This window comes from Arachis duranensis, chromosome 10 (assembly GCF_000817695.3).
Source record: "Arachis duranensis cultivar V14167 chromosome 10, aradu.V14167.gnm2.J7QH, whole genome shotgun sequence".
In the NCBI taxonomy this organism is placed as follows: domain Eukaryota; kingdom Viridiplantae; phylum Streptophyta; class Magnoliopsida; order Fabales; family Fabaceae; genus Arachis; species Arachis duranensis.
The window spans coordinates 27,956,821-27,971,510 of NC_029781.3; the positions used below are offsets into that span (position 1 = coordinate 27,956,821).

General features: G+C 38.5%; 1 protein-coding gene and 1 non-coding gene across 2 annotated transcripts; both read left to right on the forward strand.

Annotated features, from left to right (window-relative positions):
• Window positions 1–1,829: 1,829 nt before the first annotated feature.
• On the forward strand, window positions 1,830–1,933 carry LOC127743637 (small nucleolar RNA R71). The gene has a single exon (XR_008005021.1). It is a non-coding gene; the product is annotated as a small nucleolar RNA R71 (small nucleolar RNA).
• An 8,637-nt stretch (window positions 1,934–10,570) lies between these two features.
• Window positions 10,571–11,800, forward strand: LOC107469605 (uncharacterized). The gene has a single exon (XM_016088986.1). The coding sequence runs from the start codon at window positions 10,571–10,573 to the stop codon at window positions 11,798–11,800; it is 1,230 nt and encodes a 409-aa protein (XP_015944472.1).
• Window positions 11,801–14,690: the final 2,890 nt, after the last annotated feature.

The window sequence follows — 14,690 nt, forward strand, 5'->3', positions numbered from 1 at the left end:
TATGAGTCTTGGCCGTGGTCCTAAGCACTTTGCTTTCCAGTATTACCACCAAATACATAAATGCCACAGACACATAACTGGGTGAACCTTTTCAGATTGTGACTTAGCTTTGCTAAAGTCCCCAGTTAGAGGTATCCAAAGCTCTTAAGCACACTCTTTTTGACCTGGATCACAACTTTAACCACTCAGTCTCAAGCTTTTCACTTGGACCTGCATGCCATAAGCACATGGTTAGGGACAACTTGATTTAGCCGCTTAGGCCTGGATTTTATTTCCTTGGGCCCTCTTATCCATTGATGCTCAAAGTCTTGGTGTATACATAAGAACACCCTTGGGTCTTAAATACAAGGTAGTCCCTATTCAATTGAAGGACTAATTCTCCTCTGTTAACATCTATCACAGCTCCTGCTGTGGCTAGAAAAGGTCTTCCAAAGATGATGCATTCATCCTCTTCCTTTCTAGTGTCTAAGATTATGAAATCAGCAGGGATGTAAAGGCCTTCAACCTTCACTAACACGTCCTCAACCAATCCATAAGCCTGTTTTACTGACTTATCTGCCATTTGTAATGAGAATATGGCAGGCTGTACCTCAATGATCCCCAACTTCTCCATTACAGAGAGTGGGATAAGATTTATGCCTGACCCTAGGTCACACAGAGCCTTCTCAAAGGTCATGGTGCCTATGGTACAGGGTATTAAGAATTTGCCAGGATCTTGTCTCTTTTGAGGTAAAGTTTGCTGAACCCATGTATCTAGTTCACTAATGAGCAAGGGAGGTTCACCTTCCCAAGTCTCATTACCAAACAATTTGGCATTCAACTTCATGATGGCTCTTAGATATTGAGCAACTTGCTCTCCAGTTATATTTTCATCCTCTTCAGCGGAAGAATAGTCTTCAGAGCTCATGAATGGCAGAAGGAGGTTTAATGGGATCTCTATGGTCTCTATATGACCTTCAGATCCCTTTGGGTCCTCAATAGGGAGCTCCTTCTTGGTTGAGAGACGTCCCATGAGGTCTTCCTCATTGGGATTCACGTCCTCTCCTTCCTCCTTAGGTTCGGGCATTTGATTATGTCTATGGCCTTGCACTCTCTTTTTGGATTCTCTTCAGTATTGCTTGGGAGAGTACTAGGAGGAGTTTTAGTGACTTTCTTACTTAGCTGGCCCACTTGTGCCTCTAAATTTCTGATGGAGGACCTTGTTTCACTCATGAAACTTAAAGTGGCCTTAGACAGATCAGAGACTATGTTTGCTAAGTTAGAGGGGCTCTATTCATAATTCTCTGTCTGTTGCTGAGAAGATGATGGAAAAGGCTTGCTATTGCTGAGCCTATTTCTTCCAGCATTATTGAAGCCTTGTTGAGGCTTTTGTTGATCCTTCCATGAGAAATTTGGATGATTTCTCCAAGATGAATTATAGGTGTTTCCATAAGGTTCACCCATGTAATTTACCTCTGCCATTGCAGGGTTCTCAGGATCATAAGCTTCTTCTTCAGAAGATGCCTCTTTAGTACTGTTGGATGCATTTTGCCATCCATTCAGACTTTGAGAAATCATGTTGACTTGCTGAGTCAACATTTTTTTGGGACAATATGGCATTCAGAGCATTAATTTCAAGAACTCCCTTCCTCTGAGGCGTCCCATTACTCACAGAATTCCTCTCAGAAGTGTACATGAACTGGTTATTTGCAACCATGTCAATGAGTTCTTGAGCTTCTGCAGGCGTTTTCTTTAGGTGAATAGATCTACCTGCAGAATAGTCTAGTGACATCTTAGAGAACTCAGATAGACCATAATAGAATATATCTAGAATAGTCCACTCTGAAAGCAAGTCAGAAGGACACCTTTTGGTCATCTGCTTGTATCTTTTCCAAGCTTCATAGAGGGATTCACCATCTTTTTGTTTGAAAGTCTGAACATTCACTCTAAGCTTGCTCAGCTTTTAAGGAGGAAAGAACTTAGCCAAGAAGGCTACGACCAGCTTATCCCATGAGTCCAGGCTATCTTTAGGCTATGAGTCCAACCATGTTCTAGCTATGTCTCTTACAGAAAAAGGGAAAAGCATGAGCCTGAAGACTTCAAGATCTACTCCATTAGTCTTAACAGTCTCACAGATCTGCAAGAACTCAGTTAGGTAGGAATCTTCTGATGGAAGTCCAAGAAACTTGCAGTTCTGTTGCATTAGAGCAACTAGTTGAGGTTTCAACTCAAAATTGTTTGCTCCAATGGCAGGGATTGAGATGCTTCTTCCATCAAACTTGGAAGTAGGTGTGGTATAATCACCTAGCATCCTTCTTGCATTATTATTTTCGGCTGCCATCTCTTCTTCCTTTTCAAAAATTTTTGTAAGGTTGTCTCTGGATTGTTGTAATTTAGCTTCTCTTAGTTTTCTCTTCAGAGTCCTTTCAAGTGCAGTATCTGCTTCAACAAGAATATTCTTGTCCTTGCTCCTGCTCATATGAAAAAAAGGGAACAGAAAATAATAATATGGATCCTCTTTACCACAGTAGAGAGATTCTTTTATGTTAGTAGAAGAAAAAGGAAATAGAAGAAGGAAAAGGTAAGAATCCAAACACAAAGGTAAAGATAGGTTCAGATTCTTTGAGATGAAGAGAAGTGTTAGTAAATAAATAAATAAATAGAAGGAGATGAGAGGGAGAGAATTCGAAAATTAATTTTGAAAAAGGGTTAGTGATTTTCAAAAATTAAAAGAAGAATTAAAATTAAAAATTAAAATTTAAAACAATTAGTTAATTAAAAGAATTTTGAAAAAGAGGGAGGTAATTTTTGAAAATTAGAGAAACAATTAGTTAATTAAAAAGAATTTTTGAAAAAGAGGGAGGTAATTTTTGAAAATTAGAGAGAGGAAAGTAGTTAGGTGGTTTTGAAAAAGATAAGATATAGTTAATACAAACAAAAAGTCAACTAGTTAGTTGAAGAAGATTTGAAAATCAATTTTGAAAAGATAAGAAGTTGGAAAAGACATTTTAAAATCAAATTTTTTAAAAAGATAAAAAGATATTATTGAAAAAGATTTAATTAAAAAGATAATATTTCGAAAAAGATTTGATTTTTAAAATCAAAATTGATTACTTGACTAACAAGAAACTAAAAGATATGATTCTAGAATTTAAAGATTGAACCTTTCTTAATAAGAAAGTAACAAACTTCAAATTTTTGAATCAATCACATTAATTGTTAGTAAAGTTTTTGAAAATCATGAAATAAAGATAAGAAAAAGATTTTAAAATTCAAATTATAAATTTTCAAAAAATAGTAAGAAAAAAATGAAAAAGATTTGATTTTTGAAAAAGTTTTGAAAAGATAAGATTTTTAAAATTGAAAATTTGACTTGACTTATAAGAAATATCTAAGTTTTAAAAATTTTTTAACTAAGTCAAATCAAATTTTCGAAATTTTGAGAGAAATAAGAAAAACATAAAAATGACCCAAATCATGAAAATTTTTGGATCAAAACCAATGATGCATGCAAGAACACTATGAATGTCAAGATGAACACCAAGAACACTTTGAAGATCATGATGAACATCAAGAACATATTTTTGAAAAATTTTTGATGCAAAGAAAACATGCAAGACACCAAACTTAGAAATCTTTAATGCTTAGACACTATGAATGCAAAAATGCATATGAAAAATAACAAAAGTCACAGAACAAGAAAACATCAAGATCAAACAAGAAGACTTACCAATAAGAACTTGATGCATGAAAATTTCGAAAAATGCATAATTTTTTTTAAAAACATGCAATTGACACCCAACTTAAAAATTGACACTATACTCAAACAAGAAACACAAAATATTTTTTATTTTTATGATTTTATTAATTTTTTTGGATTTTTGTAATTTTTTTCGAAAAACGAAAACGAGATAAAATTTTAAAAGGTTTTTGAACACATTTTGAAAAGAAAATTACCTAATCTGAGCAACAAGATGAACTGTCAGTTGTCCAAACTCGAATAATTCCCAACAACGGCGCCAAAAACTTGGTGCACGAAATTGTTATATCTAATAATGGCATTCAACTTGGTATGCGCATCTACTAACTCAGCACTTTCTTCACAAATTCGCACAACTAACCAGCAAGTGCACTGGGTTATCCAACTAATAAACCTTACGTGAGTAAGGGTCGATCCCACGGAGATTGTTGGTATGAAGCAAGCTATGGTCTTCTTATAAATCTCAGTTAGGCGGATTTAAATGATTATATTGGTTTTCGAAAATAATAATAAATATAACATAAAATAAAGATAAAGATACTTAAGTAGATCATTGGTGGGAATTTCAGATAGGCATATGAAGATGCTGTGCTCCTTCTAAATCTCTGCTTTCCTATTGCCTTCATCCAATCCTTCTTACTCCTTTCCATGGCAAGCTGTATGTAGGGCATCACTGTTGTCAATGGCTACATCCCATCCTCTCGATGAAAACGGTCCAAATGCTCTATCACAGCACGGCTAATCATTTGTCGTTTCTCGATCATGTCAGAATAGAATCCATTGATTATTTTGCGTTTGTCATCACACCCAACAATCGCGAGTTTGAAGCTCGTCACAGTCATTCAATCCCTGAATCCTACTCAGAATACCACAGACAAGGTTTAGACTTTTTGGATTCTCATGAATGCCGCCATCAATTCTAGCTTATACCACGAAGATTCTGATTAAGGAATCTAAGAAATATGCGTTCGGTCTAAAGTAGAACGAAAGTGGTTGTCAGTCACGCGTTCATAAGTGAGAATGATGATGAGTGTCACAAATCATCACATTCATCATGTTGAAGTGCAACGAATATCTTAGAATAAGAATAAGCTGAATTGAATAGAAAATAGTAGTAATTGCATTAAAACTCGAGGTACAGTAGAGCTCCACACCCTTAATCTATTGTGTGTAGAAACTCCACCGTTGAAAATACATAAGTGATGGTCTAGGCATGGCTGAATGGCCAGCCCCCCTGAACGTGATCAAAGGATCATAAGGTAATCCAAAAATAATCCAAAAAGATGTCTAATACAATAGTAAAATGCCCTATTTATACTAGACTATCTACTAGGGTTTACAGAAGTAAGTAATTGATGCAAAAATCCACTTCTGGGGCCTACTTGGTGTGTGCTTGGGCTGAGCTTGAGCTTTACACGTGTAGAGGCTTCTCTTGGAGTTGAACACAACGTTGTAACGTGTTTTTGGTGTTCAACTCTGGTTCGTGACGTGTTTTTGGCGTTTGACTCCAGAATGCAACATGGAACTGGCGTTGAGCGCCAGTATGCGTCATTTAATCTCAAATAAAGTATAAACTATTATATATTGCTGGAAAGCTCTGGATGTCTACTTTTCAACGCCGTTGAGAGTGCCTCATTTGGAGTTCTGTAGCTCCAGAAAATCTATTTCGAGTATAGGGAGGTCAGAATCCAATAGCATCAGCAGTCCTTTGACAGCCTTTTATCAGAGTTTTGCTCAGGTCCCTCAATTTCAGCCAGAAAATACATGAAATCACAAAAAAACACAAAAACTCATAGTAAAGTGCAGAAATATGAATTTTACATAAAACTAATAAAAACATCCCTAAAAGTAGCTAGATCCTACTAAAAACTATCTAAAAATAATGCCAAAAAGCGTATAAATTATCCGCTCATCAGATGGCTCTCTTTGTTATGTGTTGTTGCTCCTTCATATAGCCCTTCATTTCAGCCTCCAAGCCTTAGAAAATGGGCCAAGAAAGCCCCAAAATCGTGGGAGTTTATATAGTAAAGTCCATTCAATTCAAGCTAAAATATATCGTCAAATATGGACTCATCACCCACCTCCTGCGAACCCTCCATTAATCATATGGATATGCCTCTCCGGGGTGTGAGGGGGCGTTCTGTCCGACTTCCCTCTTCATCCCTTCTTCTTTTCCTCGGGTCGTCTGTTCTATTGGCTAGATATCGGTCCAATCGTCCTTCCCTAGCCAACTTCTCTATGACATTTTTAGGTCATAGCATTCATTTGTAGGGTGTTAGTAGATTTTGTGGTAGTCACAGTATTCAGTCTGACTTCCTCCCTTTTGTGTTTGATCATACGGGGTGACGAGATCTTCTCCTTGTGGCATATTTCTCTGTAAACGTCTACTAGGGATACCCGAAGGAGGGTATAGTTGTGGTATCTTTTGGGTTTCTCTGTTTTTGGTTCTTCCTTCTTTTTTGATTCTGTGTCTCTATATCGGGAGGAGTAGGAGAAATTAGCTTTGGAGGTCTCTCCTAATGAGGAGTTCTCTTGTATGTTAATGTACTTCTTTGCTCGCTCATGCACCTCGTTCAAGAAGGTGGGGTGTCTTTTGGATATGGACTGACTGAATGGCCCTTCTCTTAGGCCATTGATCAGTCCTATGATGGCCGCTTCGGTGGGGAGATTCTGTATTTCCAGGTATGCTTTATTAAATCTCTCCATGTATTCTCGTAGAGATTCCCGATCTCTTTGCTTGATTCCTAGTAGACTTGGGGTGTACTTGGTTTTGTCCTTTTGAATAGAGAACCTGGCCAAGAATTTCTTGGCGAGGTCGTCGAAACTGGTAGTTGACTTTGTGGGTAGGCTGTCAAACCACTTTATAGCTATCTTGGTGAGGGTGGTTAGGAAAGCTTTGCAACAAGTTGCATCAGAGACCTCCGTAAGGTACATCTGGATCCTAAAATTGCTGAGGTGGTGGCTTGGGTCAGATGTCCCGTCGTAAAGGTCCATATCGGGAGGCTTGAAATCCTTGGAGACTTTTGCTTTCATGATTTCTTCTGTGAATGGGTCTTGTTCTTTGGGGAGGCTAGTCTCGCGGTCGGTTCGTGCAGCAAGGGTTCGGAGGTCGGCTTCGAGCTTTTGGAGTTTTTCCTCCAGCTCTTGGCATCGTCTTACTTCCCTTCTGAGATCTCGTTCAGCCTCCCATTGGCGTTCAGCCTCTCGCTCGAGCTGTTTGAGGTGGTCCAGTTGTTCGCGGACCACACTTAGTATCTCTGTGGTTGGGGGTGCTTTTCTCCTTCAGGATGGCGTATCCCCTTAGATGACGGTAGAGGGGGGAGTGTTTAGTCTTGGTTTTCCGTCTGTGTTCCATCCTCCAGTCCAGATGTTGTGTGTCCGTTCTGAGGTGGGTTGTTCGCCATGGTCGTGGGATGACTTTCAGGGTCCCCGGCAATGGCGCCAATGTTCTGAGAGTTACCTGAAACCTTGAGTTTGGACCAGACGTGAGTTCTGGGTCTCTTTCGAGTGCTGGTCTCCGATTTACCGGTATTGAGGTGTCGCCTATCCGAGCTCCTCGTGGGGGATTAGGTGGTGATACCTGCAAGAGACTCTGATACTTAAGTTAGCAAGGGTTTTAGGTGGATTTTTAGCAGAATTGGAGTCTGAGTTATACCTGGGGGCTCCAGTGTATTTATAGTGGTGTTTGGTGATCTTCTTTCGGTAACCGCCGTCTAGTGGATGGTGGCCTTGCTGTATTAGGCCTCTTTGGATCTCTTAATAAGAGATCGGCAGAAGTAAGTGGGCCCTCCTTGAGGTTGGTCCCTTTCCCTTTTGTTGACCCGACCCTAAAGCTCAGGTCAGGGTATGATTAGGTACCAAGGTGCTCTTTCTCCATTCATCTGGCATCTTTTTTTACCTTAAAATCTCATTAAAAAATTTGGTTAACTAACTGATGCCTTTCTCTCCAAGGCTGACGAATGACCAAAAGCATAGGTTCAGATTTCCAAACTAAAATTAGAGATTGTTCGTTGCAAGTATAGTCCAAACTCAACAATTGAACATCAATCAAATGTTAAATTCAAATCAAAATAATCGAGAGTAATTAAACCTCAGGTCATCTTCCCTGGGAGTTGCAATGAAGTGTACAATTATTGGCAATGAGAGAGAGAGCATGTGGAATTGTGAATGCAAGAGAAAAGCAAGAAATTAAAATGCAAGGAATGTAAATAAGCATGCAAGGAATTAAAGAAAAGCAAGTAAAGGATATGAAAATGGAAATTAAATGATAAAAGTGCTCTTGGTGAGAATTGGAGAATTTAGGATTCCTATCCTAGTCATGGACCACAAACATGGTAATAGTGTAGAATTAATCCCAATTAGTCAATCCTACTTGAGAATTAGTCAAAAGGGCATAATTGATCCCAATCCCTCAGTTCTAAGTCAAACTAGTAGGTCACTTAGAGTCAAGGGAAACCAAACCAATCAACAATTCTCACACAATGCGAAATGGACATCTGATAAACTCCAATTTTGTGGTTTATCTTGTGCTTAATTTGGGTGTTTTTTTCAATATTTCTCGCACTTATTCACAAGAAGTGCATGGTTTTGTGTTCACTTCCTAATATTGCTCCATGATGGAAAACATGCTTATTTTGCCTTAGAATTGCAATATTTTGATCCTCTTTATTGCCATTCGATGCCGTGACGTATTTGTTGAGTGATTTCAGAATTAATAAGGTAAGAATGGCCTAAAAGAGAGAAAGAAAGCATGCACAAGAGGAAGGAAAATGAAGATTTGGATTTTGGGAACTTCAGCATTGACGCGCACGCGCACTTCACGCGCACGTGTGGATGAGGATAGCTGGAAGCGGCGCGCAAGGATGGACGCATCTGCGTAGGCCAGAGAATTCCAACCGACGCGCACGCGTGGATCACAAAAGCAATCGGCATGCACGCACGCATGGCACGCACACGCGGGAAGCTGCATGTGACCTCATTAAAGGAAATCGTGCCTGGCATTTCTGAGGTTCATTAGGCCCAATTTCAAGCTGTTTCTGCATGGAAAAAGACCCAAGGATGCTAGGGAGAAAGGAGGGGTCAATCATTTTACACTAAGACATATTTTCTAGTTTTTTGGTTCTTTGTTCTTCTAGAGAGAGAAACCTTTGTTCTTCTCTAGATCTAGCTTTAAATTGATCTTCCCTTGTTAAACTCTGAATTTGATCTTGTTAATTACTAATTTTGATTGTTAAATTTGAATTCCTTAGTATAATTTTGCTTAGATCTTGTGTTAGTTTTATAGATTCTTGTCAATTGTCACTTTATACCCATTACATGAATGTTGTGAATCTTGACTTGTTGATGTTACATTGATGATTTCTATGATTAATTGCGTTGTTTGAGTGATTGTAAGTTGATATTTGTTAGTGGGTATTTGTTAATTTCAATCCAATTGCAATTTGAACATGTCTTTTGTTAATACTTACCATGTGTTTGATGAATTGTTTACCTTGATTATGGAGTAGTTCTTTTTACTCTTGGCTTAGACTAAGGGAATTGGGTAAACTTGAGTCATTGGGTCAAATGGATTTGATGATTTGGGAACCCTTAGTGGTCAATTTGATAGCCATTGACACTAGCCTACTACTAGGTTAATTAGTAGTGAGGTTAGACCTTATGGGTTGATGTTGACCAAACCATTTGACGTACTTCAAGTATAGAAGTAGACTTAGTGGGTTTGGTTCCTCATAATTGTCAAGATATGGTTATTAGACAAGGATAGTGACTCCAATTCCCATGTCTTGCCAAGAGTTGTTTTTATCATTCATATTTGAAACCCCAAAAATCTTGATTGCCTTGCCTTAGTTATAGTTATTGTTTAGTTGAGAGTAGAATTAAATTGAATGTTGTCTTCTTAGTTTGGAATTTCTCACATCTTGCTTAGTTATTTGAATTAGTTTTTTGCACTTTAGATTACTTGTTTGCTAATATTCCTAGTTTACTTTCTTGCTCATGACTTACGACCTCGGATTTCTAACCAATCTTGAAGCATATATTTGCCCATTCCTTGTGAGATGACCCGAGGTTTGAATACTTCAGTTATTTTATTGGGTTGAACTTGTGACACCAATTCCCTTCTAAATTTGATCCTCGAGGATTGTTGTTGGTAGAGCTATACTTGCAACCGAACTTCATTGAGAAATTCTCTTCCGACGTAATTTTTGCCCGATCAAATTTTTGCCGCCGTTGCCGGAGAATGGTTGCAACATATGCCTTGATGTTGATTATGTGAATATGTGAATATTGTAGATAGTTTGTTTGCTTTCAATACTTAGTTATAGTTTAGCTTCTTTTATTTTTGTGCTATGACTCTCAAGTTTGATGACTTGGTCTCAACCGAATTCTAGCTTAGCTGATTTTGATCCCGAGATTGAAAGAACTTTGTTACACACTCGGCAAGCTAGACGGCGGTTGGACTATACGGCTAGTACTTCGGCCTCTCTTGAGGAACATACCGAATCACCAGACGGAATCGAGAGTGACTTGGAGTCCGCTACTTCTTATTCTTCTGTTGGCACTACTAATACATCTTTGCATCCTACAGGTGAACCATACATGGCGGAGCCATGCCGGATCACTTTGCATGAGCAAGGAGCTCCGGATATTATACTTTAACCATTGCAAGCAAGGTATCCTAACCTTGATCCAAACTTTGAATTGAAGAGTATCTTGATAAATCTACTACCTAAGTATCATGGGTTGCCGGGTCAAGACCCCATCCGACATCTAAAGGATTTTCAAGTTGCTTGTTCTACGGCTCGAAGGCATGGAGTCGATGAGGTGGCTATCATGGTTTTTGCCTTCCCTTTCTCTCTTGAAGCGCAAGCAAAGACATGGTTTTATTCGCTATCGGATGAGATTGCTACCAATTGGGATTTCTTGAGAAGAGAGTTTCTAGATAAATTCTTCCCACCAGAGAAGACCGACTACATCCGGAAGGAGATTTCGGGTATAATGCAAAGAGACCAAGAGAGTTTGTACGAGTATTGGTCTCGGTTCAAGAGGTTATTGGAATCTTGTCCACACCATGGAATGAACACTCACTTGCTCATTAGCTACTTCACCGGAGGTCTTTGTGTGGAAGATAGAAGATTGCTCACCGCTTCTAGCGGTGGTTCCCTTTCGAAAAATAAGATGGAGGGAGAAGCTTGGAATTTGATAAAGGATGTTGCCGAAGCTATACAACATACAAGGGTGAGAAGTAATCCTCTCAAGGGTGTGGTAGAACAGTCCCCTTCTGAATCAAGCCTAACCAAAGCACTTGGGGATATGACCACCACCCTCATGCAAATACAAAAGGATCAAAAGGAATTCTACTCCATCCAAGCCGTCCAAGCTCCACCTCCAGTTGCTCAACTTGAAGGCCCTCCTAGGATTTGTGGTTTGTGCTCCAGCACTACATATTATACCGATCAATGCCATCAAATTCAAGTGGAACATGCCCTTGTAGTGGCCAATGTGAATTACAACAACCGTCTGCCCTATCTTTCTCAAGGCCAAAACAACTACTCTCATGGTAGTAATCAGAATCAAGGGTGGAGGGATAATGCACAATGGAGCAATCAAAACCAAAGATGGAACAACTCTTCTTCTCATCACAACAACAAGCAATCTTCATCTCAATACCACAACAACAACAACAACTACCAAGCCAACCAAAATCACCACAACCAAAACCAAAACAACTACACTAAGTACCAAGCACCACACCATAGACAACAATCTAATCAAATCTCACCATCTCCCACCAATCAAGTTGACGAGCTTAGAGCCACTGTGGATAAGCGGGATGAGGGCTATAAAGCTCAATTCGAGGCCATGAGTGCTCAATTTGCCAATCTTACCGACATGATTTCGAAGATGTCCATGTCCTCCTCCAACAACACCAACCAACCTTCAAGTTCTTCTAACCTTCCATCCCAACCCCAACCAAACCCAAAAGGCTGTCTCAATGCCATCACTCTACGATTGGGAACTACATTGGATGAGATACCTCCAAGGATCTTGGAGGACAATTGATGAGCGGATAATTTATACGCTTTCTGGCATTATTTTTAGTATGTCTTTAGTATGTTTTAGTTAGTTTTTATTTAAAATTCACTTTTCTGGACTTTACTATGAGTTTATGTGTTTTTCTATGATTTCAGGTATTTCTGGCTGAAATTGAGGGACCTGAGCAAAAATCTGATTCAGAGGCTGAAAAAGGACTGCAGATGCTGTTGAATTCTGACCTCCCTGCACTCGAAGTGGATTTTCTGGAGCTACAGAGGCCCAATTGGCGCGCTCTCAATTGCGTTGGAAATTAGACATCCTTGGTTTTGCAGCAATATATAATAGTCCCTACTTTGCCTGAGATTTGATAGCCCAAACTGGCGTTCCAAATCAGCTCAAGACTGTCCGGCGTTTAACGCTGGAACTGGCACATAAATGGGAGTTAAACGCCCAAACTGGCACAAAAACTGGCATTTAACTCCAAGAAAAGTCTCTACACATAAAAGCTTCAATGCTCATCCCAAGCACACATCAAGTGGGTCCGGAAGTGGATTTTTACGTCATTTACTCATTTCTGTAAACTCTAAGCTACTAGTTCTCTATAAATAGGACCTTTTGCTATTGTATTTTCATCTTTGGATCAATTTAGATCTTAGGATCATCTTTGGACATCTAGTTCTTAGATCATGGGGGCTGGCCTCACGGCCATGCCTAGACTTTGTTCTTATGTATTTTCAACGGTGGAGTTTCTACACACCATAGATTAAGGTGTGGAGCTCTGCTGTACCTCGAGTATTAATGCAATTACTATTGTTCTTCTATTCAATTCAGCTTATTCTTGTTCCAAGATATTCATTCGCACTCAAGAACTTGATGAATGTAATGATTATATGACGCTCATCATCATTCTCACTTATGAACGCGTGCCTGACAACTACTTCCGTTCTACATGCAAACAAGGCTTGAGTGGATATCTCTTGGATTCCTTAATCAGAATCTTCGTGGTATAAGCTAGAATTGATGGCGGCATTCTTGAGAATCCGGAAGGTCTAAACCTTGTTTGAGGTATTTTGAGTAGGATTCAAGGATTGAAAGACTGTGACGAGCTTCAAACTCGCGATTATAGGGTGTTAGTGACAGACGCAAAAGAATCACTGGATTCTATTCCGACATGATCGAGAACCGACAGATGAATAGCCGTGCTGTGACAGAGCGCGTTGAACATTTTCACTGAGAGGACGGGACTGTAGCCATTGACAACGGTGATGCCCAACATACAGCTTGCCATGGAAAGGAGTAAGAAGGATTGGATGAAGACAGTACGAAAGCAGAGAGACGAAAGGGACAAAGCACCTCCATACGCTTATCTGAAATTCTCACCAATGAATTACATACGTATCTCTATCTTTATTTTATGTTTTATTCATCTTTTAATTATCAATCCTGCATAACTATTTGAATCCGCCTGACTGAGATTTACAAGATGACCATAGCTTGCTTCATACCAACAACCTCCGTGGGATCGACCCTTACTCGCGTAAGGTTTATTACTTGGACGACCCAGTGCACTTGCTGGTTAGTTGTGTGAAGTTGTGATAAAGAGTTGAGATTGCAATTGAGCATACCATGTTGATGGCGCCATTGATGATCACAATTTCGTGCACCAAGTTTTTGGCGCTGTTGCCGGGGATTGTTTGAGTTTGGACAACTGACGGTTCATCTTGTTGCTTAGATTAGATATTTTTCTTCAGAATTTTTAAGAATAAATTCTAGAGTTTCAAGGTGATGTTCGTATCATCACCAAAGCTGATTGATTTTCATCAATTTAGCTCTTGAATGTAATGTCCTGTTGAAGCTTGGCTAGCCATGTCTAATCTTTTTAGACTAAAGCTTTAGACTATCATTGCATGATTCCTGAAATTCTTATTAAAAATTTTGAATCTCTTTATTTTCTTTTCCATATAATTTTCAAAAAATTCAAAAAAATTACAAAGTCATAAAAATCAAAAATATTTTATGTTTCTTGTTTGAGTCTAATGTCTCATTTTAAGTTTGGTGTCAATTGCATGTTTCTGTTCTTCTTGCATTTTTCGAATTCATTCATGTGTCTTCATTGATCTTCAAGTTGTTCTTTATGATTTACTTGTTCTGATCTTTAAATTCTCTTGTTTTGTGTGTTTTGTTATTTCTCATATGCATTCTCAATTTGTTAGTGTCAGTAGTATACAAACTTCTAAGTTTGGTGTCTTGCATGCATTGTTTATTTGATTTTAGTTGCATTTTGATTATTCCTCATCATTAAAAGTCCAAACTTTTTTTTCAAAAGTGTGTCTTTTCTAGTCAATAATACAGAGAATTGAAGATTCAGAACATACAGCAGAGGAATCACACAGAAAAAGCTAGGCGTTCAAAACGCCTAGTGAAGAAGGAAAACTGGCGTTTAAACGCCAGCCAGGGCACCTGGCTGGGCGTTTAACGCCCAAAAGGGTAGCATTTTGGGCGTTAAATGCCAGAATAGATACCATTCTGGGCGTTTAACGCCAGGATGGCATAAGAGGGAAGATTTTGTTTTTAATTCAATTTTTTTTTCAAGTTTCCATAATTTTTCAAAATCAAATCTTTTTCAAATCATATATTTTCAATCATATATTTTCAAAATCAATTTCTTTCCATTTTTCAAAAATACTTGCTAACAATTAATGATTTGATTCACCATTTCAAGTGTGTTGCCTTTTCTGTTAAGAAAGGTTTAATGTCTGAATCATATCTTTTAAATTTCTTGTTAGCCAAGTCATTAATTTTAAAAATCAAATCTTTTTAAATTGTTTTTCAATCATATCTTCTTAATCACATCTTTTTCAAAATAGTTTTCAAATCATATCTTTTTGATTTCTAATTTCAAAATCTTTTTCAAAAA